This window comes from Hylobates moloch, unplaced genomic scaffold (genome assembly GCF_009828535.3).
Source record: "Hylobates moloch isolate HMO894 unplaced genomic scaffold, HMol_V3 SCAFFOLD_7, whole genome shotgun sequence".
Taxonomy (NCBI): domain Eukaryota; kingdom Metazoa; phylum Chordata; class Mammalia; order Primates; family Hylobatidae; genus Hylobates; species Hylobates moloch.
In genome coordinates this window covers 133,828,385-133,855,877 of record NW_026652282.1, presented here as the reverse complement: position 1 = coordinate 133,855,877, position 27,493 = coordinate 133,828,385, and the positions used below count along the sequence as shown (strand labels likewise).

Here is a 27,493-nt window from a genome sequence, read left to right as displayed (position 1 = left end):
AAAAAAAAAAAAAAAAAAAAAAAAAACACACACAAAAAAACCCAGAAATAAAAGAAACTGGCAATTGAGTACGAATTGGAACAAAAATGAGCTGTTGGATTTGCTAGTATGCGGTTGATGGTTTTTGCATCAGTATAAGGGATATTGGTCTACAGTTTTTTTTGTGTTTTTGTTTTTTTGTTTTGAGACGGAGTATCACTCTGTCGCCTAGGCTGGAGTGCAGTGGCACGATCTCGGCTCACTGCAAGCTCCGCCTCCTGGGTTCACGCCATTCTCCTGCCTCAGCCTCCCGAGTAGCTGGGACTACAGGCACCCGCCACCACGCCTGGCTAATTTTTTCTATTTTTTAGTAGAGACAGGGTTTCACCGTGTTAGCCAGGATGGTCTCGATCTCCTGACCTCGTAATCCGCCCGCCTCGGCCTCCCAAAGTGCTGGGATTACAGGCGTGAGCCCCACCCCGCCTGGCCTGGTCTATAGTTTTATTGTAGTGTTTGCTTTTGGTGTCCAAGTGTAATGCTGGCTTCATAGGATGAGTTTCAAAGTGTTCCATCTTAAATTTTTTGGAGAGGTCGGGCGTGGTGGCTCCCACCTGTAATCCCAGCACTTTGGGAGGCCAAAGCAGGCGGATCATGTGAGCCTAGAAAGTTCGAGGTCAGCCTGGGCAAGATGGCAATCCCCTGTGCAGAATGTTACAAAAATTAGCTGGGCGTGGTGGCACGTGCCTGTAGTCCCAGCTACGCGGGGGACAGAGTTTGCAGTGAACTGAGATTGCGCCACTACAACCTGGGCAACAGAGGAAGCGAGACCTTGTAGAGGGAAAAAAAAATTTTTTTCGAGGAGTTTGAAGAGGATTGTTGTAAATTTTTCTTTAAATGTTTGGTAGTAATTACCAATGAGGCTTTTATTTATTGGGCGTTTTTTTAATTACTGCTTTAGTCTCCTTACTAGTTAGTTGTAGGTCTATTCAGAATTTCTTGTCCTGATTAAGTCTTGTGAGGCTTTCTGTTTCTAGGAATTCATCCATTTCTCGTAGGTTAGTCTATTTGTTGGCATGCAGTTATTCATAGTACATTGTCACTCTTTTTATTTCTGTAGAAGTGGTATTAACGACTCCACTTTAACTTGATTGTATTTTTTTTTTTTTTGAGGCAGGGTCTTGCTCTTTCACCCAGGCTGGAGTGTAGTGGTGCAATCATAGTTCACTGCAGCCTGGAACTCTCCTGGGCTCAAGCGACTCCTGCCTCTCTCTCAGCCTCTTGAGTAGCTGGAACTACAGGTGCACATCAGCATGCCCTGCCCATCTATTAATAGCTAGTTTTGTTGACCTTTTATAAAGAACCAGCTTTGGCTAGGGGAGGTGGCTCACGCCTGTAACCTCAGCACTTTAGGAGGCCGAGGCAGCTGGATCACTTGAGCTCAAGAGTTCAGGACAAGCCTGGGCAACATGGGGAAACCCCGTCTCTGCCAAAAATACAACAATTAGCTAGAAGTGGCGAGCACCTATAGTCCCAGCTACTTGGAAGGCTGAGGCAGAAGGATTGCTTGAGGCTGCAGTGAGTCATGTTTGTGCCCTACACTCCAGCCTGGGTGACAAAGTGAGACCCTGTCTCAAAAAGAAAAAAAAAAATTGGTTTCATTAATTTTTTCTATTTTCTTAGTCTCTGTTTTATTTGTGCTTTGATCTTTTTTATTTCTTTTCTCCTGCTAGCTTTGGGTTTAGTCCTTAAGTTGTAAAGTTAGGTTGTTGATTTGAAGGGTTATTTATTTATTATTATTTTTTGAGACAGAGTCTTGCTGTGTCGCTCAGGCTAGAGATGGGGTTTCTCCTTGTTGGCCAGGCTGGTCTCAGACCCCTGGCCTCAAGTGATCTGCCCGTTTCGGCTCCCAAAGTTCTGGGATTACAGGTGTGAGCCACCACACCCGGCCAGATTTGAGGGGTTTTTAAAAATGTGTTTACAGCTAGAAATGTCCCACTTGGCACTGCTTTTGCTATATCACATAGGTTTTGGTATTTTGTGCTTCTGTTTTCGTTTGTCTCTAAGGGATTTTCCATTTTCTTTTTCTTTTTTTTCTTTTTCTTTCTTTCTTTTTTTTTTTTTTTTTGAGATGGAATTTTGCTTTTGTTGCCCAGGCTGGAGTGCAATGGCACAATCTAGGCTTACCACAACCTCCGCCTCCCAGGTTCAAGCAATTCTCCTGCCTCAGCCTCCCAAGTAGCTGGGATTACACACATGCGCCTCCACGCCCAGCTAATTTTGTATTTTTAGTAGAGACGGGGTTTCTCCGTGTTGGTCAGGCTGGTCTAAAACTCCTGACCTCAGGCAATCCACCCACCTCGGCCTCCCAAAGTGCTGGGATTACAGGCATGAGCCACCGCACCTAGCCTCTCATTTTCTTTTTTTAATTTTAATAGTTTTAGGGGTATAAGTTGTTTTTGCTTATGTGAATAAATTCTATATTGGTGAATTCTGAGATTTTAGTGTACCCATCACCCAAGCAGTGTACAATGTCCCCAATATGTAGTCTTTTATTCCTCACCTCCTTCCTACCCTCCCCCTTCACTCTCCTCCCCAAAGTCCATTATATCACTCCAAAACTTAGCTCCACTTACAAGTGAAAACATACAGTATTTGGTTTTCTATTCCTGAGTTACTTCGCTTAAAATAATGGCCTCCAGCTCCACCCAAGTTGCTACAAAATACATTGTTTTTTATGGCTGAGCAGTATTCTATGTTGTATATATACCACATTCTTTATCCACCCATTGGTTGATGGACACTTAGGTTGGTTCCTTATCTTTGCAATTGTGAATTGTGCTGCCTATAAACGTGTGTGCATGTACCTTTTTCATATAATGACTTTTTTTCCTTTGGGTAGATAGCCAGTAATGGAATTTCTGGATTGAATGGTAGATAGATGGTAGATCTACTACTTTTAGTTTTGTGGGGGTTTTTTTTGTCTTGAGACGGAGTCTTGCTCTGTCACCCAGGCTGGAGTGCAGTGGTGCAGTCTTGGCTCACTGCAACCTCTGCTGCCCGGGTTCAAGCGATTCTCCTGCCTTAGCCTTCCGAGTAGCTGGGACTACAGGCATGCCACCACTCCCAGCTAATTTTTGTATTTTTAGTAGAGACGGGGTTTCACCATGTTGGCCAAGCTGGTCTCGGTCTCTTGACCTCCTGATCTGCCCGCCTCGGCCTCCCAAAGTGCTGAGATTACAGGCGTGAGCCACCGTGCCCAGCCCGATGCTGTATTTTGATGGGAATTGCATTGAATCTGTAGATTGCTTTGGGCAGCATGGCCATTTTCACAATATTGATTCTTCCAATCCATGAGCATGAGATATCTTTCTGTTTGTGTCATCTGTGATGTCTTTCAGTAGTGTTTTGTAGTTTTTCTTGTAGCTGTCTTTCACCTCCTTGGTTAAGTATATTCCTAGGGTGGGTTTTATTTGTTGTTTTTGCTGTTGTAAAAGGGATTGAGTTCTTGATTTGATTCTCAAGCTTGGTCGTTGTCAGTGTAGTGCTACTGATTTGTGTGCATTTATTTTGTAACCTGAGACTACTGAATTTGTTCATCAGATCTAAGAGTCTTTTGGATGAGTCTTTAGGATTTTGTTTGTTTTTGTTTGCTTGTTTTTGATGGAGTTTCTGTCACCCAGGCTGGAGTGCAGTGGCATGATCTCGGCTCGCTGCAACTTCCACTTCCCGGGTTCAAGCGATTCTCCTGCTTTACCCGAGTAGCTGGGACTACAGGTGTGTGCCACCGCACCCGGCTAATTTTTGTATTTTTGGTAGAGACAAGGTTTCACCAGACCATGGCCAGGCGGGTCTTGAACTCCTAACTTCAGGTGATCCGCCCATTTAGGCTTCCCAAAGTGCTGGAATTACAGACGTGAGCCAACCGCGCCTGGCCTAGGGTTTTCTAGCTGTATGATTGTATCATCAGTGTTACAGCACTAGTTTGACTTCCTCTTCTCCAATTTGGATGCCCTTTATTTCGCCATTGCTCTTTGGTTGTGTAAGAGTGTGTTGCTTAATTTTCACAAATTTGTAATTTTCCAGTTTTCCATCCATTACTGATTTCTAACCTCATCCCATTGTGGTTAGACAAAATACTTAGTACAATATGTCTTTTTAAATCTTGTTGGCCAGGCGCGGTGGCTCATGCCTGTAATCCCAGCACTTTGGGAGGCTGAGGTGGGGTGGATCACCTGAGGTCAGGAGTTTGAGACCAGCTTGGCCAACATGGTGAAACCCTGTCTCTACTAAAAATACAAAAATTAGCCAGGCGTGGTGGTGCACCTCTGTAATCCCAGATACTTGGGAGGTGGAGGCAGGAAAATCGCTTGAACCCGGAAGGCGGAGGTTGCAGTGAGCCGAGAAAGTGCCACTGTACTCCAGCCTGGGCGACAGAGTGAGACTCTGTCTCAAAAAATAAATAAATAAAATAAATCTTGTTCCAGAGCCTGGGCTAGATAGTAAAAGGACAGTGTGGGCCAGGCGCGGTGGCTCACGCCTGTAATCCCAGCACTTTGGGAGGCTGAGGCGGGCGGATCACGAGGTCAGGAGATCGAGACCATCCTGGCTAACACGGTGAAACCCCGTCTCTACTAAAAATACAAAAAATTAGCCGGGCGAGGTGGCAGGCGCCTGTAGTCCCAGCTACGTGGGAGGCTGAGGCAGGAGAATGGCGTGAACCCCGGGGGGCAGAGCCTGCAGTGAGCCGAGATCGCGCCACTGCACTCCAGCCTGGGTGAAAGAGCGAGACTCCTTCTAAAAAAAAAAAAAAAAAAAGAAAGAAAGGACAGTGTGGGTGCAGTTAAGAACCATATATGTCTGAATTTTTTGTACATGTTCATTTTGTTCCCTTCACCTTCAAAATTAGTAACAGATGGCTGCGTTTCCTCAAGGGATCTGTGTGGCTTTTAAATCTAAATCATCCACTTAGAGGACATTTGCAAAGCAAGAGGTTTTGGTCCCCATTTTCTTTCTTTTTTTTTTTAGTAGAGACGGGGTTTCTCCATGTTGGTCAGGCTGGTCTCGAACTCCCGACCTCAGGTGATCCGCCTGCCTCGGCCTCCCAAGATGCTGGGATTACAGGCATGAGCCACCGTGCCCGGCCTAAGTCCCCGTTTTCTTTTTCTTTTTTCTTTTTTTTTTAAATGAGACAATTATTTATTTTAGGCAGATATTCAACTTAAAAATCATTCAGCGTGGGCACTCCTGAAACTGTCAGGAGCATGTTCGTTTCCTCACTGCTTGCCGGCTATTGGCACTTGTGTCATCACACACAGTCTGATGAGGTGACAACAGAAAAGCATATCTCACTTCTATCGTAGGTTTCCATTCACTTTCGGGTTCTCAATCGCCCTGTGTTTCCTCAGTGATATTCCAGACTTTCCAGATGTTCTGGTTGACGCATTCATCTTTCTTTTTTCTGGCAAAACAAAGCAAAAAGCAAGAAAAGAACTTTACATTTTGTCCAATAGTCCTAAGAAATTTTCCCTGTAGAGAATGTCATCTAAGTCAAAACAAGGGTTGGAATAGGGGCACCCAAATCAGTTATCACTTAGGGCTGTTATAAGAAATGCCAAGACTGGGTGGCTTAAACAGCAGACATTCATCTCTCACTGTCTGGAGGCTGCAAATCCAAGATCAAGGTGCTAGCATGGTCAGTTCTGGCGAGGACCTGCTTCTGGGCTCAAGAGCACTACCTTCCCCCTGTATCCTCACATGGTGGGTCTCCAGCCTCTTCTCATAAAGGTGCTAATCCCATTCATGAGGGCTCCACTCTCACAGCGTAATCACCTCCCAAAGGCCCTGCCTCCAAATACTGTCACACTGGCATTAGGATTTCAGCATAGGAATTCTGGCGGGACACATTCAGTCCATGGCTCCCCGTACCTGTGAATGTGATCTTATTTGGAAATAGGGTTTTGTAGATGAAATTAAGTTAAGGATCTTGAGATAAGATCATCCTGGACTTAGGGTGGACCCTAAATCCAGTGTCTAGTGTCCTTATACGAGAAAGAAGGGGGAGATTGGAGACACACAGACACTGTGGAGAAATGCAGGAGAAAAGGTCCTGTGAAGGCAGAGAGGCAGGGACGGGAGTGACCCAGCTGCAAGACGAAGAACGCCTGGGGCCAGCAATAGCTGGAGAGGCAAGGGCGAGGGGGATCCTCCCCTAGGACCTAGGGGGAGAGCGTGACCCTGCTGCCACCTGGATTTTGGATTTCTGTTTTGAGCCATCAAGTTTGTGGCAACTCATCCTGGCAGCCTTAGGAAACTAATGCGTTAACCCATTGCATCAGCGCACAAAATAACACCCCGACTCGTTTCCTGGGCCAGCCTCCTACCTTGCCTCCTACTTATTAGACCCTACCTCTCATTCCCCATTTTTTTATTTTTATTTATTTATTTGTTTGTTTGTTTTTTTGTTTTGCGGCAAGGTTTCCCTCTGTTGCTCAGCCTCGAGGTGCAGTGGCGTGATCATGGCTCACTCAGCCTTGACCTCCTGGGCTTAAGCGACCCTCCCACCTCAGCCTCCCGAGTAGCTTGAACTACAGGTGCATGCCACCTTGCCCAGCTAATTTGTGTGTGTGTGTGTGTAAAGACGAGGTTTCACCATGTTGCCCATGCTGGTCTCAAACTCCTGGGCTCAAGCGATCCTCCTGCATCAGCCTCCAGAAGAGCCGGGATTACAGGTGTGAGCCCCCACGCCCAGTCTCTCCCTCCTTTTTATCATCCCCTCTCCCCTCGACTTCCTGGGCTTTCCTCCTCACGCCTCCTGCGTTTGGCCCCTTCCATTTTCTTTCTGCTTCTCTTTCCCAACTTCCCCCTCATCATGCCAGGGGGACCCCTGGGCTCCGTGCCACTCCCCTGGAAGTCCCCCATAATGAAGCAGGATTTATGCCTCACACTTCACCGTGGGAGAGCAGAAACCTCTCATTTGAAGCAAAAGGCACTGAAAATAAGCAAATAGTTATGCATTTGTCACTACCGAGTCCTAGCTGGCTTCCACCCTACCCCCTGCCCCCCACCATCTTCTTGCTTGTTCAGGTCATCGTGTCCTTTGATACCCAGTAATTTCCATCATTTTCTACATGTATTTCTGTTGGTCTTCTGAGAATTGTGATTCTCCAAAATAGAAAGGGCACATCGTCTTTCCGGAGCCTGGAAGGTGCAGGCACTGATGTGTTGGGGGAGATCACAGTGTGACAAGGATGGGGTGGGAGTGTGTCACCCCCCTTTCTGCCGACCCTCAGCAGCAGGGAGTGAGCAGAGGAGATAGAACCTGGGAGGAAGAAGAATTTCTTATTACTTCCTTTGCGATCCCTTCTCCACTGAAGCCTGTTATTCCTCTGCTGCCGGGGCCTCTCAGTTTTCTCTCACTGAGCCAGGAAAGAGATTAGTGAATAAAGAACAAGGTGTCCTAGCAATGCAGGGAAGATGTCCAGGACAGTGAGTGTGAACGAGGGGTCCTGGAGAACGTGCACACCAGCCCTGCAGGAGAATGTCCACGCCAGCCCTGCAGCCTGGTGGGCTCTGCCATCAGCCCCCCAAAACCATTCATCAATCACCTTCGACAGTTGCATGTGCAAAAGCCCTCTTTTTGTGTCCTTTGAAGCTTTTTTTTTTATCAGGCTGGGTGTGTGGCTCATGCCTGTAATCCCAGCACCTTGGGAGGCTGAGGCAGGAGAATCACTTGAGCCCAGGAGGTCGAGGCTGCAATGAGCTATGATCATGCCACTGCACTCCAGCCTGGGTGACAGAGCGAGGGCCCATCCCTTCACGGGTCCCCATTAAGAAAATGGGGGAGGGACAGTCCCCATTTTCTTAATGGGGGCTTTCTTAGTGATATTGGAAATGAGAGATGGTTAATATGAGCTGGGCCTAACATCTGTTTTTACTTACAGTTGGGGCAGAGCTCCAGGGAGTTGGTTTTGTCCCCTGCTGTCTTGTCCCCTCCCCCTTTTTAATTAATTAGGGCCTGGCTGGACTCACATGCAGGCCGCTTTCTAAGAGCAGCAGTTACTTTGGCAGCGTTCAGAAAGGGCCTCAGTTACTCTACCATGACAAATTTCTCAGTGTGTCACCATTCACTTCCTAAAAGAAATTCATTGTGGGAGGTAGAATGGGATCTTCATGGCATTTCTGATTCACAATGCTCCTGAAAGTTCCTCGGCGTGTGGAAAGGCCACAGATGAATTTAAGCATGTGAAAGAATACTCATGTCCGAGGCATGAAGGAAACTTGCCCCGAGTCCACAGTGCCCTGCTGTTAGGAGCTGGCCTCGCTGTGCGCAGGGGGAGGGGTGGTGAGCTTACTGGGCTTTAAAGCACCCTTCCAACCTGTGAGCCCGGCATTCCTTACCCTTGGTTGGATTCTTCCCGGGCTGGGAGAAATGACTGCTTCTATGAGGAGACCGTGTGCCAAGGTCACGTGCTAGGAAGTCAGTTGCTGTGAGAAATGACCAGCGTCATGCCTATCTTTCAGCCACCCTACATCATGTAGCAGTTCTGCCGAAATCATGTCTGTGCTGTTGTTCTACGTCATGAAGTACAAGCAGTCAGAGCCAGAGAATCCGGACAACGACCGATTTGTCCTCGCAAAGGTATGCCGGTGGGGAGCCCAGTTTGAACAGCCACTGTGTGGGAACAAGGCCTGAAATGGGCCTCGTTTATTATTTTGGTTCTTCTTTCTTTGCATCTTAAAGCTCTAGTGTTCTACTGAGGGCCACTTGGAGCCCTGTGATGGCATGGTAGGAAGGGTGGCTTGGGAGAGCTGACTGTCCTTCCTTTCCTTTGGTCATACCCTGCCTCGCCCCACTTAGCACGAAACTTCCCCCATGGCAGGGTTATGCTGCTCCCACCCTCTGTGCTGCCTGAGCAGAGGCGGGCAGCCTCAGTGAATCCCACTCACTGAGCCTGGGGGAACTTGAGTGTAACTGGGAGGGACATCCCACCCCTGTCAGTCAGCTTCCTCTTCTATGTTTCTGCAGATCTGACCTGAAACTGATGGGGCACTTCTCATGAGACTGGGCAAAATACCAGCCACTTCATGATGTATCATGGGGGATAGGAAAGAAAAAGAACCTTAAAAACAAGGTCAATTTGAGAATGTGTGGCTGGTTTGATGCCATCTCAAAGTACACTGCGTCCCGAAGCAAATTAAAACCTGCCTAGGGGCCGGGTACAGTGGCTCATGCCTGTATTCCCAGCACTTTGGGAGACTGAGGTGGGCGGATCACTGGAGGCCAGGAGTTCGAGACCAGCCTGGTCAACATAGCAAAACGCCGTCTCTACTTTAAAAAAAAAAACAAAAAAATTAGCTAGGCGTGGTAGCACATGCCTCTAATCCCAGCTTTTCGGGAGGCTGAGGCACAAGAATTGTTTGAAGCTGGGAAGCAGAGGTTACAGTGAGCCGAGATCGTGCCACTGCACTCCAGCCTGGGCGATAGAGCGAGACTCCATCTCAAAAGAGGAAAAAAAAAAAAAAAGACAAATCTGGCCGGGTAGAGTACTGTGTCCAAATAGAAATGCCAGATTAGCACGGTAGGAAGTAAAGACAAAAACTGGGCATAGCTGAAGTGCCTGAAGGCCATAATTGTGACCCTCGTCTTGGCGTCTGAACCATAATGTCAAATGGTTTGGCAAAAAATAATAGAATTTACATGTGTACACGCATGTGTGGAGAGAGATGAAGTAAATGCCTTCCATTGCTTTCAGTTGGTTATTGGAGGTAAGCAGTATACAGGAAGGAATTCACTGTGCTAGTCTTTAAACATGTCTATAAACTTGAAGTTTTTTTTACATCTTTTTTTGTTCTTTTTTCGGGGAGATAGAGTCTCGCTCTTGCCCAGGCTTTGAGTGCAGTGGCCCGGTCTCAGCTCAATGCACCCCTGACCTCCTGGCCTCAAGTGATCTTCCCATTTCAGCCTCTTGAGTAGATGGGATTACAGGCATGCGCCACCACAACTGGCTAATTTTTGTATTTTTTGTAGAGACATGGTCTCACTATGTTGCCCAGGCTGGCCTCAAACTCTTGGGCCCAAGCGCCCACCTCTGCCTCCCAAAGTGCTGGGATTACAGCCAACAAGCCACCGCTTCCAGCCCCCTTTACAAGGAAAATTGAAAAAAAAAAAATAGATATATAAATGCAATATGAGTGTTTAGATTTCTGGTTTAAAATAAGGAAAGTCTGGGTACAGTGGCTCACACCAGTGCTTTGGGGGGCTCCAGCAGGAGGATCTCTTGAGACTGGCCTGGGCAACATAGCAAGACCCCAATCTTTACAAAAAATACGAAAATTAGCTGGGCGTGGTGGTGCATGCCTGCAGCTACTCAGGAGGCTAAGGTGGGAGGATCACTTGAGCCTGGGAGAGCAAGACCCTATCTCAAAAAAAAAAAAAAAATTTAGACTGTCATCTAACAGCTGCTATCAGAGCCATTGGCCTTAGGGGATGAAGAGGCTTTCTGCCGGGCAGCAGCACACCAGGCACTGTTCGGCTGCCAGAATTTGTGTGTTCATGAGATTTAGCTGGCCGATGAAATTGGAACGAAAGAGAAAACATGAAGCGTAGTCCATTGTGGCCTTTCACCTCCCTGAATCGTCTCCCCCACAGCATAAGGGTTCTTGAGGTAGACAACACCCATGTGGGAGCACTTCTGCCATAACAGGCATCACACTGATGCTTCACCATTTTCTCAATCTATCCTCACTTTATCCTTGACCTCCTTCACCTAAGGGGGCTCTGGACTCCATTGCACCCATAAAGTCTTTGAGATGGGCCCACTGACCTCACACTTCACAGCCAGAGGGAAGCAGAGTTGGTCTGACTGCTGAGCCCAGCCTTGGTCCATTATGTTATAGGACTTCCAAGGGCATGCAAGGCGACTGGGAGCCAGAGCTTGTTACTTGAGTGTGGTGGGTGCCATAGGGAGGGAGATGTGGCTAGAGGCATAGTCAAAAGAGACTTGAGTTGAACGGGGCAGTTCCGCTGGGCTGGAAATGCAGAACCAAAAGGGAGTCTCTGGTGGGCACAAAGCATGCAGAGAATTCCGGGGAAGGTCAAGAGCACCCAGGGAGTAGCAGAGGGTAGGAAGCAAGAAGCAGGAGATCTGAGAATCATAAATACCATCCATCCACCTACAGTAGTGATGATCCCGCTCATCTCTGCTCGGATGGCGCTGACGTTTGAGCAGAGGAGAGGACAGGCAGGAAACAGACTTTTAAGTCAATAGATGGACTGTCAGGTGGGGCCAAGCATCTGGAATCAGGTAAAAGTGGAGGAGGTAGGAGGCACTGGTTGAAAAAGAGTGGTCCAGAAAGACCTCAGTGCGGACGCTTGAGCAGGGATTTGGAAGAGGCAGGAGAGTGAGCTGTGCCCATATCCAGGCACAAGCACTCCAGTAGTGGGTGCCATGAGTGCTAAGGCCCTGAGGCAGGTGTACGCCCACTGTGTTCAAGGAGCAGCAAGGAGGCCAGGGTGCCGGAGCAGTGGGAGGGAGAAATGGAGGTGATGGGGGCTGGGGGGGCAGACAGGTGCAAAAAGTTGAGCTCTACTTGGTGGGAGGTCGGAAGACCTTAGAAAGTTAACAGATGTGATCGGTCAACTTCAGTTTTAACAGGCTCCCCCTTGTGGCTAGATTGAGAATGGCTGTGGGGGAGGCTGGGAGGCCACTGCAGTGACAGAGGCAACGGATGTTTAAGACCAGGTGGAAACGGTGGCTGCAGAAGCTGTTGGGTAAATTCAGTATGCTTGCAAGTTGCGCTTCTCCAGTCAGTGCAGCAGCTCTTTGGCATGACCTTGTGGCCCACAGAGGGCCACATTTTCTGCTTGGGATAGTGATGACCCTGTGCCTGCAGACAGGACGGTGAGGGTGGGGTAAATGCTGGTAGAAAGGGGTTCATGTCTAGCATGGGCACTTCTAGATGACCACTGGTAAGATCTCAGTTGACCTGAGTTTTATAAACCAGGGAACCAGAGTATTCCGTTTCTGGTTTCTGTTTGAAGGATCCATATCCTCCATAGCATTGAACATGTGATTTGTGCATGACTGGGAAAGGCCATGGGAAAATGGCAAGAATCATACTTCACGTTTTCTGCTTTGTACTTAGGCTCCCCGTCTCTATTCCCAAAGCTCCAGCCACCCTTGCCATACTGTATGGATTACCTGTGACTCCCCGGGCAGGGACAGTGGATGTCTTCATCACCCTAGTCACCTGAGTTTCCAGCCCAGGCTGAGCCCTGGGCTTGACCCATTTTCCTCTTGTAACGTTGATCGGAAGCTTGGGGTGCATATGGGTGTGGTAAAGAGGAATTCACCCAGCAGGGCGCGAGGGGCTATTCGGATGGGACGCTGCTACACAGCTGCCAGGAGCAGTCTGCACTTAGTGCGTGAGTCCACCTGATACCATGTCCTACAGCTGCGTCTGGGCTCACTGGGTCCCTTCTCTTACAGAGACTGTCGTTTGTGGATGTGGCAACAGGATGGCTTGGACAAGGACTGGGAGTTGCATGTGGAATGGCATATACTGGCAAGTACTTCGACAGGGCCAGGTGAGGTTCTTCCCCAGAAGCCATTTAACTGCCCTGCATCCCCTTCCTAGAGTCTCGGGCGGCAGCCACCTATCTCCGTGAGGTGGAGAGCCCTGAAGGGCCAGTCCCCATCACATCCCGTGGTGACCCCTCTGGAAGGCCTTCCCTGTGCTTTCTCCCCTCCTCGGGCGGCTGCCCCACTTTCTCTCCCACAGGTCTGTTGAAAGGTTTCAGCTGCTGTTGCCTTTCCATTCTTATCCTAGGGTTGATAGCTTTTTTAAAACTTCCAGCACTTTAGTGGGGTCTGGGATGTGTGGTTTGTTTTTGAGACTGAGTCTCACTCTGTGGCCAGGCGGGAGTGCAGTGCCACGATCTCGGCTCACTGCAACCTCTGCCTCCCGGTTTCAAGTGATTCTCCTGCCTCAGCCTCCTGAGTAGGCTGGGATTACAGGCATGCACCACCATGCCCAGATAATTTTTGTATTTTTAGTAGAGATGGGGTTTCGCCATGTTGGCCAGGCTGGTCTCAAACTCCTGATCTCAGGTGATCCACCTGCCTTGGCCTCCCAAAGTGCTGGGATTACAGGTGTGAGCCACTGTGCCTGGCCAGATGTGTTTTCTTGATGCGAACACTCACATCGTTGGTTGTGGAGGAATTTACTTCACAGCAGAACACGTTTCCAAGGTGGGGTGTTTTGATTGTTGTGATTATTGTAAATAAGTTGTAAGAACAGAACCAGCAGGTGGCGGCGGGAGGCAGTGGCTCACGCCTGTAATCCCAGCACTTTGGGAGGCCGAGGTGGGCGGATCACCTGAGGTCAGGAGTTCGAGACCGGCCTGGCCAACATGGCGAAACCCCCTCTCTACTAAAAAATACAAAAACTAACTGGGCATGGTGGCGTGGGCCTGTAGGCAGGAGAATCGCTTGAACCCGGGAGGTGGAGGTTGCAGTGAGCCAAGATCATGCCACTGCACTCCCGCCTGGCCACAGAGTGAGACTCAGTCTCAAAAACAAACCACACATCCCAAAAAAACAATTAGAAGGTGGCAATGCTTTAAAAGGGAACTTACCAGAAAAATGAGTGTGTAAATGTTTGGAGAACTTAAGGGTGCTGCTTTCTTCCCCTTCCCCTCTGGCCCTGTTTGCTTATTGATAAGGAAATGTGGCAGAAGAACCTAAAAGTTGCTTTACAGCTAGAACGAGAAAACTAGCCAGAGGCAAAGCCTGTTTGTGAGCCCCAGGCTTTTCAAGCTCGGCTTTCTTAGCTGCTGGGCTGGGGCAGAGTTGATGAGGGAAATTGTGGGGAGGGAAATTGTGGGAAGCGAATGGTCTGGAGCAGCTGCTCTGGTTGCTTCCGTTTCTCCTCCTGAAATGCATTTGCTTGGTTGGCCCAGATGATCCCCCACGGGGTCCTAAACCTCTCTTGTCTTGCTCCAGCTACCGGGTGTTCTGCCTCATGAGTGACGGCGAGTCCTCAGAAGGCTCTGTCTGGGAGGCAATGGCCTTTGCTTCCTACTACAGTCTGGACAATCTTGTGGCAATCTTTGATGTGAACCGCCTGGGACACAGTGGTGCATTGCCCGCCGAGCACTGCATAGACATCTATCAGAGGCGCTGCGAAGCCTTCGGGTAACTGTATTCTCTTGTGCTTGATTTCCATTCTGTCCTGCCCCCTTCATCTCTTGTAACCCAGCCTGCTCCTCTGTTGGCAGGTGGAACACTTATGTGGTGGACGGCCGGGACGTGGAGGCACTGTGCCAGGTATTCTGGCAGGCTTCTCAGGTGAAGCACAAGCCCACTGCTGTGGTGGCCAAGACCTTCAAGGGCCGGGGCGCCCCAAGTAAGCAAGCACTTTCCTCCTGCTCCTGGTTGTTAAAAGCATCTGTCCGCTCAGCAGCAGAGGCGGGAGAGGCTTAGATGGGCCTAGGCAGATGACTCATTTCGTGACTAGCAATTCTGCCTGGAGTATATGCTGGAGGCTCCTGCTCTCTTATTTTCACTAGCTAGTGTCTGCTTAGGATAGGAGGTAGCAAAAGCCCTAGCAGGTGAACAGTGATGTGCTGCCTGCACGAGGGAGTGGCTAGGAGTACAGCCCATTGGAGGACTGACGGGGAACAATCTCTACGGTTAGTAGAATCAGAAAGCGTGCTGTGTGTATGAGCAGGTGCAGAAATAAGAGTGCATACCTACACACGTGCCTAGGCCCACTCTCTTCTGGAAGAACCCTGGGAATTGGGGAAGAAGGGAGCTTGGAATCACCAACTATCACATTTCAAGGCTGACAGCTGAAATTGTTTATCTCAAGTTTAACTCATCACGAAGAGTGTGGCTCCTGGATTTTTTTAAAAGACTATAGACATTTTAGAATAAAATTGTTCTGTGACTGCTACCGAAAATATAGTTTTACTCTGGTACCCTCCGTTCAGTAAATTATTTTACCAGTGTGCTCCCGGCAGGACCCTGGGTATTGTCCTTGCCTCTGCCTCCGCCTCATATGCCCACACATACATCCAGTCCCCTAGATTACATCTTGGACCCATTCACTCCTCCCCATCTCTGCTACCATGACTGTTGGCACACCCATCATCTCTCCCAAAGTTCCAGCTGGCCTCCCTCCACACCAGTCTCTACACTGCTGCCACAGTGGTCTTTCTACAGTGGATCTGATCAGTCACTTTCCCCACTCCAAATCCTTCAATGGTTTCCAATCTTGCTTTGGATAAAACTCAAACTTCTCATACCCACAAGACCCACCCTTCATGGTCTGCCCTACCTGTCTCTCCAGCCTTGTTCTCGTTCTCCCTTCCACTCACCAGTGGCCCTCAGGGGCATAGCTAGGTGCAATGGCTTGCACCTATAATCCCAGCTACTTAGGTGGAGGCGGGAGGATCACTCAAGCCCAAGGAGTTGGAAGCTGTGGTGAGTTATGATCAGCCACTGCACTGCAGCTTGGGGAGGAGTCATAGCGTGAGACCCCTGTCTCAGAAAGCCTCCGGGCCTTTGTCCAAGCTGTTCTCTCTGGCTGCAGCAGCATCCCAGGCCCTCTGTGCCAGGTGTTCCTCCTGTGAGTCCTAGGGTGACATCTTTTTCATCAGGGTCTGTTTTTCAGGTGACCTCATAGGCACTCACTAAATATGTATGGAATGGATGTCTTTTATTCGTTTCATTACAGGTATTGAGGATGCAGAAAGTTGGCATGGAAAGCCAATGCCAACAGAAAGAGCAGATGCCATTATCAAATTAATTGAGAGCCAGATAGAGACCAACAGGAATCTTGAGCCACAGCTCCCCATTGAGGACTCACCTGAAGTCAACATCACAGATGTAAGGATGACCTCTCCACCTGATTACAGAGTTGGTGACAAGGTAGGCAGAAAGGTGGATAATTGAATAAATCAGGTACGTCAACTGCTTTGTTCTCTAATCTTGTTCGTATGTACACAGGATTCTTCATTTATTCTGGTCTCCATGGACGAACCAATTATTAGAGTGACGTGTAACTAACAGTTTGTAGACCATAAAGAGAGGTTTGCCATTTTTAAAAAATACATTTAGGCGTCCAAAGTGCAGCTGTGTCACATGGATAGAAACTGTGTGGCGATGAGGTCTGGGCTTTCAGTGCACCCAGCATCGGAGTAGTGGACATTGCACCTGGGAGGCACTTGATCTTTCACCGCTCCTGGCCCCGCTTCTCTTTTATTAGGTCTGATTTTTATTTTTGGCTTTCACGTGTGTGTCTGAATTTTCTGATTGGTCAGTTGCTATTTATTAGCTCCTGGTGTGGTGTGCCTTTTTATAGCTTCCTAACTTTGGTTTGTGCACGAAAGTGCCACAATTCTGTGTCTCCGCTAAGAAGACTGGCCCCAGGCAGGCTGATCTTTTGAACTTACTCTCTGAATTACACAGAGGGGCAGGCCAATTCATCAGAAACCTCAAAAAGGAATCAAATTATGCACAAAACTCTGAATAATCAAGTCTTTTTGGTTTTTAGCACATTTACATCCTGCCTTCTGGTATATCATAGCAGACCTGACATAGGCAAGTTCTTTATGGCCTAGAGGAAGTAAGGTGGCGAGCCTAGGGAGGAAGGACACACTTTCTGACCCTTCTTTATTTGGAGAAATCTTGAGTGTTGCTTATGTTTTCTTAGCCTGGTAATGAGGGTTAAAAATAAATGAATTTTGAATACTTGAGAAATCAGAAGACAAAAACCAGAAGAAAGAAGAAGGTGTATCAACAAAGGGTGAGCCAGGCACAGTGGCTCACCCCTGTAATCCCAGCACTATCAGGAGGCCAAGACAGGAAGACCACTCGAGCCCAGGAGTTCAACACTAGCCTGGGCGAAGTAGGGAGACCCCATCTCTACATATAATTTAAAAATTATCCAGGCATGGTGCCATAATGTGGTTCCGGCTACTCTGGAGGCTGAGGCAGGAGAATCACCTGAGTCTAGGAGTTTGAGGGGATAGTGAGCTATGATTGGGCCACTGCACTCCAGCCTGGGCAACGGAGCGAGACTGTCTCAAAAAAAAAAAAAAAAAAAAAAAAAAGTTTGAGAAAACTATATAACTCCATAGTTGTATAATTGGTATGAAAATGTGTAAAAAGGGGGGGGGACCATTTTTAGGAATACATAAAATATCAAAATTGACTAAAAGGTATAAAAAACTTAAATGGATCAATAGCCCTAGAAAAAAATGGAGAAAATTTTCCAAGTGCTGTACCCCCAAAGCACCAGGCTCACCAGGTTATATAGTGACTCATTTTTAACCTTTATGAAAAGAGTAATTTCTAAACTGTTTCGAATTTTTCCAAATACGGAGGAAGATGAAAATGTCATCCCGATTTACTTATGAAGCGAAAATGTGACAAAGCTAGCCTAAAGAAAACTGTAGAGCAACTTTATGAATACCAATATAAAAATTCTAAATAGAACATTAGCCCATCTCAACTTCATTAGTACATTAAAAAAAATTAAATGAATCAGTGAGCTCAAATTAGTAATGCAGATGACTCATGCCAGGAGACGTAGGAATAGAATTCACTGTTCTAGTGTTAGGTCAAAGGAAGGGGGAAGTGTGATCATCATCTACACACTAAACAAAAGCAATTCATAAAATTCAACATTTATTTTTTGAGATGGAGCCTCGCTCAGTCACCCAGGCTGGAGTGCAGTGGTGCAATCTCGGCTCACTGCAACCTCTGCCCCCGGATTCAAGCGATTCTCCTGCCTCAGCCTCCCAAGTAGCTAGGATTACAGGCTCCCGCCATCATGCCCAGCTGATTTTTGTATATTTAGTAGAGATGGGGTTTCACCTTGTTAGCCAGGCTGGTCTCGAACTCCTGACCTCAGGTGGTCCGCCTGCCTCAGCCTCCCAAAGTGCTGGGATTACAGGCATGAGCCAGCACACCCGGGCAAGTAATTTGAAAAATAGAACGAGGACCGTTAAGGTCGGAAACCTCCCTCTTCAGCTGTGGAGTGTTTACCTGCTTAGAAAGTGGGGGTTGGGGGAGGGGAGATGTTAAAAGAGCACAATTTGAGAAAAACTTGGGTGCCACATCAGCTGTTTAGTATGGATTTAAGATTGGCCAGCAATCCATGTTTATGACATTAAAGGAAATTTTTGGTGAGTCACAAATTTACTTTCCTCAAGATAGATGATAATTTGTCATTCTACAATATGGTACCTTCCTTCCGTAGTCGTTCCTTCTAAATGCATTTGAAGAAACTCTACCACCTGATTCTCTCTTCTAGATAGCTACTCGGAAAGCATGTGGTTTGGCTCTGGCCAAGCTGGGCCATGCAAACAACAGAGTCATTGTGCTGGACGGTGACACCAAGTACTCTACCTTCTCTGAGATATTCAACAAAGAGTACCCTGAGCGTTTCATCGAGTGCTTTATGGCTGAGCAAAACATGGTGAGTGTGTAGTGTCTCTCAGGGCTTCTTACAATCAATGGCCCACTGGACACAAGAGGCCCAGCCTGTGCTAGTTTTTCTTTCCATTTATGAAAGCAAAAGGACTAGAAAAAAAATTCCCGGGAAGCAGGAGGCAAGTAGCCAGGTGGAGTCTGAGAGGCGGCTTCTAGGTCTGCTAGGAGGGCCGTAATAGACTACTCGGCACTTGGAGTCTCCAAGTTGGCTGAGGGCAGCAGCCCTAAGGCCACAGACACTGGGTCCTCTGAGCCTAGAACCATCTGAACCCAGGGCTCTGGGCCTGAAGCATCCCAGGCTCCCTAGTAGCTCCTTCTGCCCAATTCTGCAACCACCCAGAGGCACATTGGTTGAGGAGTCACAGGGAATGCAGTTTCCTTCTCTCCACTGTAGAGGGACCTAATATATCACAGAAATGCAAATATTGCACTTACTGCAATCACAAGAATATCAATGCTTAGAGCTGGTGCCTTAGGCAAAGCCATTCTGCTTATCTGTGCCTCAGTCTCTCCCCAGAGTGGTATTAATGCAGGGAGTATCTCAAGCACATGCACACAAGCACACCCCTCTCGAGAGGAAGGAATTACGGCCAATAAACCCTTTGAACTCTAAAGCTCTGAGCGTCATAGAAGATGATGCCCAGCTCCTGTCGTTATGCCAGAAAACCACAGGCCAGCAGGTCTTATGTGACCACCAGTGACTTTATTTGGAATAAGTAGTATTTTTTAAAAAAAAATTTTTAAGACAAAGTCTTGCTCTGTCGCCCAGGCTAGAGTGGAGTGCTCGGCTCACTGCAAGCTCCGCCTCCTGGGTTCACGCCATTCTTCTGCCTCAGCCTCCCAAGTAGCTGGGACTACAGGCGCCCGACACCACACCCGGCTAATTTTTTGTATTTTTTAGTAGAGACGGGGTTTCACCGTGGTCTCGATCTCCTGACCTCGTGATCCGCCTGCCTCGGCCTCCCAAAGTGCTGGGATTACAAGCGTGAGCCACCGCGCCCGGCCAATAATAGTTAATTTAAAAAAAAAAAAAAAAAAGAGCTGGGCTGTTGAGGTTAGACAGTGGTCCTAGGCAAGGCAGTGTGCATGGTGACAGTCCCCTTCCTAGCTGAGAAGAGCTAAGCCGCCCAGTGCACATTAAGATTTCTCTTTCACATTTCTGGCTAGAAACTACGTTCCCAGATAGACCCTAAAGTACCCTGTAGTACCCTCAGCATATGCCTTAAAGGTGTGTTAGCTACTTGGAAGGCCTGGAGAAATGAAAAAGACCACTTTGGTATGCAAAACCCGGCCTCTGGATATAGAAAAGGGAGAACAAAGCCTGAGGACCTTCCTAAAGAGAACGGGTTCAGAGGCTTAGCAGGCCAAACTCGGGCCACCAATGCTCAGCCATCGTGGACAGTAACTTGGAGTGATCCATCTGAAAAGTCAACTGGGACTTTTCAGTTGACTAACGCGAGGTGTCACAGTGTGATGTCAAGGGAGACAGGCGTGCGAGAACACGATGTAAATGAGTTACGAGGATGCAGCGGGACCGTTTATGGGGCCCTGCTAGAGCTCGGCACACCCCGTGGCAATAGGAATAATTGCTGCTTCAGAGCTAGAAGCGGGTGGAGGCCAGGTTCCTAATGGGGTTATGCTCCTGTTTTCATCGGGCTCTGCTTCTCTCAGGTGAAGATGGTGTTTCCCAGATGGCCCTGGAGGATATAGCCATGTTCCGAACCATTCCCAAATGCACGATCTTCTACCCAACTGATGCCGTCTCCACGGAGCATGCTGTTGCTCTGGCGGCCAATGCCAAGGTATTTGTAAGGAGACACTAGTTTCAGACAGAAAACGCTTCTGGACTCTACTAGTTTCGTACTGATGATTGGACTTTTCTTCCTCAACATAAAAGTGATATTCATTATAGAAAATTTGGTGGTAGAATTCTTTACAAAAACACAGGTGATTATGCACACAAACACATTTGCCTTGTAAAGGAGTCAAACAGTACAGGATACTGAACAAAACCTGACAGCCTGTCTCAGTCAGGGTTCAGCAGAAGAAACCGGGAGCATTCTGGGTGTTATAAACAGGAGAAGGTGTTTAACAAAGGGTGCTTAAGAAGCCGCAGGAGCAAGCTCCAGGCAGAGTCCCAGACTATAGTGTTTAGCCCCCAGTAGCTGCAGCCAGAGGCGAAGAAGCTCCTGCTGTGTCCTGACATCCAGGAAGCTGGAGAGCGGGTGGTAGGATGCCACTACAGACGAACCCGGGTTCCCTGGCCCTGGCTTGCCTTTGGAACAGCTTAGGGCGCCAGGAGTGTGTAGGACCTCATGCAAGGGCATCAGATGGACAGAATCGAATTCCTGTTCAGAACCTAGCGGCACGGGAGACAAGGCAGTGTGGTCTTGATCTTTCCAGCCTTTCCCGCTAACGTTCAGCAGGTTCCTCTTGCCACCCTGGACCTCGCCCATGCCCCACACAGGTAACCCCTGGCACAGTCGGGATGGGGACTGTACGTTCCCTTTCCAAGCACTCATGGGTGTTTCTTTGATTTTTTTTATAAATGGGCTCCCACTTTACATATTATTAGGTACTCTTTTTCTTTTTTTTGGAGATAGAGTCTCACTCTGTCGCCCAGGCTAGAGTGCAGTGGCACGATCTTGGCTCGCTGCAGCCTCTGCCTCCCAGATTCTCCTGCCTCAGCCTCCGGAGTAGCTGTGACTAGAGGTGCACTCCACCACGGCTGGCTAATTTTTGTATTTTTGGGGAGAGACGGGGTTTCGCCATGTTGGCCAAGCTAGTCTCAAAACTCCTGGCCTCAAGTGATCCACCTGCCTTGGCCTCCCAAAGTTGCTGGGATTACAGGCATGAGCCACCGCACCTGGCCAATTGTGTACTTTTAAAATTAGTTTATCTTGGAGATTGTTCTGTGATTTCACACGTTAGAGGATTTCATTTCTAGAACGGTCAAGAGAGGCGCAAAACAAGATTAGGTGATAGAAATTAGAGTAGAGGTTGCTTTGTAGTGGGGGGAGACTGACTGGAAGGAGGCACAAGGGAACTCTGCCGGCGGAAGCGCTGCTGGGCTTGGATGAGGGCTCCATGGTGGATGCAGCATTCAGGAAGGGCATTTCACTGCAGCTGAGTTATGCCTTGGTGAAGATACTGAATAAAGATGGGTCATAGCGTATGAATGAACAGTAGTGACGTTTCTTGCTATATTCGTTTATAATGCATCCATTAATATGTATGTAAATTAACAAATACTTTAGACATACAAGTGTTCATTTATACAGGTAAATGTTTATGTGTTCAAATTGGTCATAAAAATGTATTTACATTTTATTGGAAAAGGGGCCAGTCATCTTGTATTCAGATAGATGTTTATGGTCTTTCTAAGGATGAAGTATTACAAGTTATTGTGGCAAAGGTTAATGTTTTAACATTTTATTCGGGCTTTTCTAGTCAGTGTGAGTCAGTGCTCCTGCCGTGAGTTAATGTTCTGTCGGCACAGAACAAGTCAGTGAGTATTGCGGAATCTTCCAAGGGGATTGGTGTGATGGCACGGGGAGCTTGGCCTTCAGGGCAGCCCCAGGGTCCTGCTGGGACCTGTCGTCCCCTGGTTGTAGATGCTCACCCCTTGCTCCAAAGCCTGTGCTTTTAGTAGAAAGAGCTGTCCTGTTCACACCCCTCCCTCACTTCTTTCAATGTCTGTTGTTGGAAATTCATTGTTTGCTTTTCTAAACCATGGCTCCATTTATGCCCTAGGGGATGTGCTTCATTCGGACCACCCGACCAGAAACTATGGTTATTTACACCCCACAGGAACGCTTTGAGATCGGACAGGCCAAGGTAAGGGCTTAAGCACTCCTGTGTTACTCAGTATCGTCTCCTGTAAAAAGAACACTTCTGAATCTATCATCAGGTATCTTCAGAGTTGAGACATCATCCTTTCTTTGTTCTCATATTTTTAAAAAACAATTGTGACCTGTACCTGCTTTTCCTTGGGAAGGAACATTCTATGAATTTCAACTTAGCCTGAACTTTTCTGCTTTCCAAATGGAGTCTTTTGTTGTTGTTGAGCTCAAAGATAGTAACATGAAGCCACTTGAGCGGTCGTGGCTATAATTTATCTTGGCCGCAAGCTAAACAAAACAGAAGCCAGCACTTTGGGAGGCCAAGGCGGGAAGATTGCTTGAGGCAGGGAATTCCAGAGCAGCCTGGGCAACACAGCGAGATTCCCATCTCTACAAAAATTTTTTAAATTAGCCGGGTATGGTGGCGTGCACCTGTGGTCTCAGCCACTCAGGAGGCTGAGGAAGGAGGATGGAGGAGCACAGGAATTCAAGGCAGCAGTGAGCTATGATGGATCACACCACTGTACTCCAGCCTGGGTGACAGAGTAAGACCCTGTCTCTAAAAACAAGACAAAAAATAATAGAAATCATTTGAAATGAATAATCTGTTAGGTTCAGATTTTACAGATCTAAGGCCAGGAATAAAAGGGAACATGATCTCTGGTATTCTCACAAAAGCCCTGAGAAGTTCAGATTATCAGTCCTATCTGTAGAAGAGGATTGGAGAAAGTAAGTGTCTTTCTTAAGGGTTTACAGCTTGTGAGTACCAAGACCAGAATCCAGGCCTGAGTAGTGAGCCCAGTCTCCCCAGGCCTGCCCACCACGCTGACCATCCCCTGCTCAGCCTGCCTGTCAGAGCCATGCATGGAGAAAACCAGAAACGTCTGTGGAGAAAATAAGTGACTGCTCATCACCTAGGGAGTGGGGCTTGTAGACATTTTGGCATGCTTCCTTCCTGTCTTTGTTCTAGGCATACATGTATATTTTACACAGTTGAGATCATACTGTATCGAAAGGTTTGCCCATAGCCACTCTTGAAAGAGCAGCAGGTAACATCCGGTTTGGTTGCTAGGGACTAGGCTGCTCCAGGATTCACAGTTGCAAGTGCTCAGAAGGGCCAGAGTGCTGCCATAAAGCAGGTGTTTCCAGAACTGTCCACTGTGTGCCATAAGGTGGCTGGAAAACGCCACCGAATGGAAAAGTTAGTGTTCACCTTTGGTGTTAACTACAGGTTCTGTTTCTATGGGGAGGGTCTCTTGACATTCACATGGTTTGCAGAGCTTGCTTGTTTCTGTCGTCTCTTTTCTAATAATTTTCCTGTCCTGACAAAAATCAATTTACTGATAGTAAAGGATGTGAGTTAAATGTGTGCGATAACATGCATGGCATGGATCGTTAAAGGGCTGGGCTTTGCAAAGCGGACATGGATATGTGTGCATGCGTGTATATGTATTTTAAGAGGCCAGGACATCCTTAAAGAATGGGGTGGCTCAGAAACCCTCTCTGTACTATCAGCAATGGTTCTTTAGCTACAGGGAAACCTATACAGAGAGGAAGTGGAGAATAATTCCAGATGCCTCCGATGGGTAGTTTTGGAGGCAACTAACCTATGAAAGAAGCCCAGGAACTCTGTCTTTGCTTGCAGAATAGTACGTTGTTGAGGGCGAGGGCTTTGATGTCAGCCCCGCCTGGCTGTGGGTCCCAGCGCTGCCCTGAGCCACTTCCTCCTGCTCTGAGATTTGCTTTCCTCAGCTGCAGAATGGTTGTGCCACTGAATAGATCTTACAGGGAAGCCGTGAGGGTTCTCAGAGCTCAGGCACACAAGATCTTAGCACTGAGCGTGTTGCCAGTGCCCAGAATGTTCTCATTAACATGTTAGTCACTGGAGCCCAATCTTTGCATGCCATAGCGAGCTCTCAAAGCGGACTCCTGATGGGTGTGTGGCGTATCCATGCGCCAGGACAGCTGAAGCAGTGTAATTGCCGATCGAAAAGTATGTGTCCTGGCTTGTAAATGCATCTGATTTTTTTAGTAGTGAGTTATTAAGGAGTGAAATTGTTAGAATTGGGGGATAGCAGCATAGCAAAGTGCCTTCCACCTTGAGATGCATTCTGTGTGTAGTAACCATGGCATTCTGTTTTGCTGGCACTATACCAGGTCCTCCGCCACTGTGTCAGTGACAAGGTCACAGTTATTGGAGCTGGAATTACTGTGTATGAAGCCTTAGCAGCTGCTGATGAGCTTTTGAAACAAGGTCAGTTGGTTGAGTGTGAGCATTGAAGTTCAAGCTGAGAAGAGGTAGGACTTCAGCTACCTCCTGTGCCCTGAGTGCTCTTTTTATTTTTATCCCTGCATGTTATTCTAAGTCTCTTTCTTGTACCAAGCTGGTTTTTGCTGTTCTGCAGATATTTTTATCCGTGTCATCGACCTGTTTACCATTAAACCTCTGGATGTCGCCACCATCATCTCCAGTGCAAAAGCCACAGAGGGCCGGATCATTACAGTGGAGGATCACTACCCGCAAGGTGTGTGAGCATTGAGAATGCTTTGGAAGGTTTTGGTGTTTTTGTTTTCCTTGATTGGCCACATGGCATGCTCTCAGGCATCACCTATAGTCTGCCTCTCACCCAGCATGGCTTTGTTATTTGGTGTTCACTAAGCGTGGGGCCATACTCATACACATCTGTGTGTCCCCAGCAGAGTGCACAGTGCCCAGGGCGGGTCAGTGGCAACACAGAAGAGTTGCTATTGCAGGCAAGCGAGGCGTCATGAAAAGCATCGCAGTTTCTTTGGGTTTGGAATGACGAATAGTATGCCCCAGGCCAGGCGTGGTGGCTTAACGCCTGTCATCCCAGCGCTTTGGGAGGCCGAGGCAGGCAGATCACCTGAGTTTGGGAGTTCGAGACCAGCCTGGCCAACATGGTGAAACCCCATCTCTACTAGAAATACAAAAATTAGCTGGGTGTGGTGGTGCATGCCTGTAGTCCCAGCTACTTGGGAGGTTGAGGCAGGAGAATTCCTTGAACCCAGGAGGTGGAGGTTGCAGTGAGCCGAGATCATACCATTGCACTCCAGCTTGGGAAACAGTGAGACTCTGCCTCAAAAAAAAAAAAAAAAGTATGCCGCGACGAAAGAAGCAGAAATAGCAGAGAACACAGCAAGTGCAGAAAACTGTGTCAGGGAGAATGGGCTGGGCAGTGTTTGCGCCTGGAAAGGTTAGGTAGGACAGATGATGTGATACAAGGAGGAGCATTGCGTGTTCATGCGGCAGGGGCCCTGAGCCTGCACAAGCGGTGCCTGATTCTCTTGAGGGATTCCTGGGACCCAGCACACAGTTGCTCTCACACCTGAGGTTGATGACAGGGAAAGGGTGCGGGGGGGCGGGGGGGATCCACCAGGGCAGGAAACCATGGGCCAGGTGGAGTTGAAAGAAGTCCTGCCTCAGCCTCCCCCTGGCCCCACAAGGGGCATACTGAGAAGTGCCTCCCACGCAGGCTGTGTTCCTGCCTAAGGGCTGCCTGCTAGAGACTTGGCACCTCAAGTGTGTACTGGGGGCAGGTCCTGTTGGCACTCTCTGCCAGGCAGGTACCCAAATCCCTGGCTCCCAACAGGAAAGCAGGTGCTCATGTCAACCACATTGTCCTTACCAATAGTCCAGGTGCGTGACCGCCCTGTCCAGTAGGCAAAGTGTTAGAGTAGCAAGGGAACCTTCACCAGCCAAGGGCTAACCTTGCCAACCAGCAGCCTCAAGCCAGCTAGTCACTTTTCTGCACTGTTAATTCGTTAGTTCTAACCATTTTCAGGTTCCCAGCAGCTTTGAGAATCGGAGTGCCACAGACCCCCACACTCAGGCAGCCCTTACTGTAGGTTGAGGCAGAGCAGTTTGGAAACTGGCAGTTTAGAAGAAGAACTCCGCAGGCCCATCGGAGTGACTGTTCACATGAATCAGATTTTCCCCTGGGAAGCTGCAGATTCAAAGGCCTCTATGTGGTGAGGCTTTAAGGCTGACAAGCTGCTCTCACAAAAGGGCCTAACATCCTTGTTTCCCCAGGTGGCATCGGGGAAGCTGTCTGTGCGGCCGTCTCCATGGATCCTGACATTCAGGTTCATTCGCTGGCAGTGTCGGGAGTGCCCCAGAGTGGGAAGCCCGAGGAATTGCTGGATATGTATGGAATTAGTGCCAGACATATCATAGTGGCGGTGAAATGCATGTTGCTGAACTAAAATAGCTGTTAGCTTTGGTCTTTTGGCCTCTTTACCCTGTGTTTATGTTTGTTCCCAAACCATCATTTAAATCTATACTGTCATGCTTTGTTTCTTAAAAGCAAAGCCAGCTAACACCTTCATCTCTAGTTCGGAAATTCAAGCTAACTACTTATCCTTTAAACTGTGACTGCATATGCAAGTACCACTCTAGTTTTTGGATCATTAAAGGGAGTTACACAACTTTTAAGTGAAAAAAATAGGTAACAAAACAACTACCTGATAGTAAGTTTTCTGATAAGACTATAGATAAGTGGTAGAGATAATCAATTCTTCCGAAGTGTTTCCTTCGTGAATAACTGGTAGAGGTAATAGTTTTTTCAGTGTGTTTCCTTCATGAGTAAAGAAAATGTGGATTGAAGTATAGATTCCAGTAGCCTAGTTTCCACAGCACGATAACACCGTGACACCTACAGCTGTTCCCATCTTGGGATTCTGTGTGCTGCCATCCCACCTGCAGCTGCCCTGGAATTCCCTTCGCTGTTTGCCTTCATCTCCCCTCCACAGTACTGTTCAAGTCAATGTTAATAAAGCATTCCAAACCCGCTGCTTTATTCAGCACGTGCCTTCTGTATGAATCAGTTTCTCAGTGGTCAGTTCCTAAATAAGGAAAGAGCTTTTATCTAAACCAGAGTGAGCCACGGCCCCCACCAGTAAACCTGGGAAAGAATAATGGGCTGCAGAGGAAGCACTCGCTCGAGGACAGCACCTGGCCTGAAAAGCTGTCCCTGAGCTGACGCCTTTCCTGTCAGCTATAAGCACATAAAGTAGGTGGCTAGAGGCCAGGCGTGGTGGCTCACGCCTGTAATTCCAGCACTTTGGGAGGCCAAGGCAGGTGGATCACCTGAGGTCAGGAGTTCAGTTCAAGACCAGCCTGGACAACATGGTGAAACAACCTCTCTGCTAAAA

General features: G+C 48.0%; 1 protein-coding gene across 1 annotated transcript; it reads left to right on the top strand.

The window, feature by feature from the left end:
- Window positions 1–8,504: 8,504 nt before the first annotated feature.
- On the top strand, window positions 8,505–27,131 carry TKTL1 (transketolase like 1). Its single transcript, XM_058441370.1, has 11 exons — window positions 8,505–8,617; window positions 12,468–12,565; window positions 13,983–14,174; window positions 14,258–14,385; window positions 15,718–15,911; window positions 18,301–18,469; window positions 20,151–20,281; window positions 22,233–22,316; window positions 24,479–24,575; window positions 24,727–24,846; window positions 26,373–27,131. The coding sequence occupies exons 1-11, from the start codon at window positions 8,534–8,536 to the stop codon at window positions 26,543–26,545; spliced, it is 1,470 nt and encodes a 489-aa protein (XP_058297353.1). The 5' UTR covers window positions 8,505–8,533; the 3' UTR covers window positions 26,546–27,131.
- The last annotated feature ends 362 nt before the right edge of the window (window positions 27,132–27,493 follow it).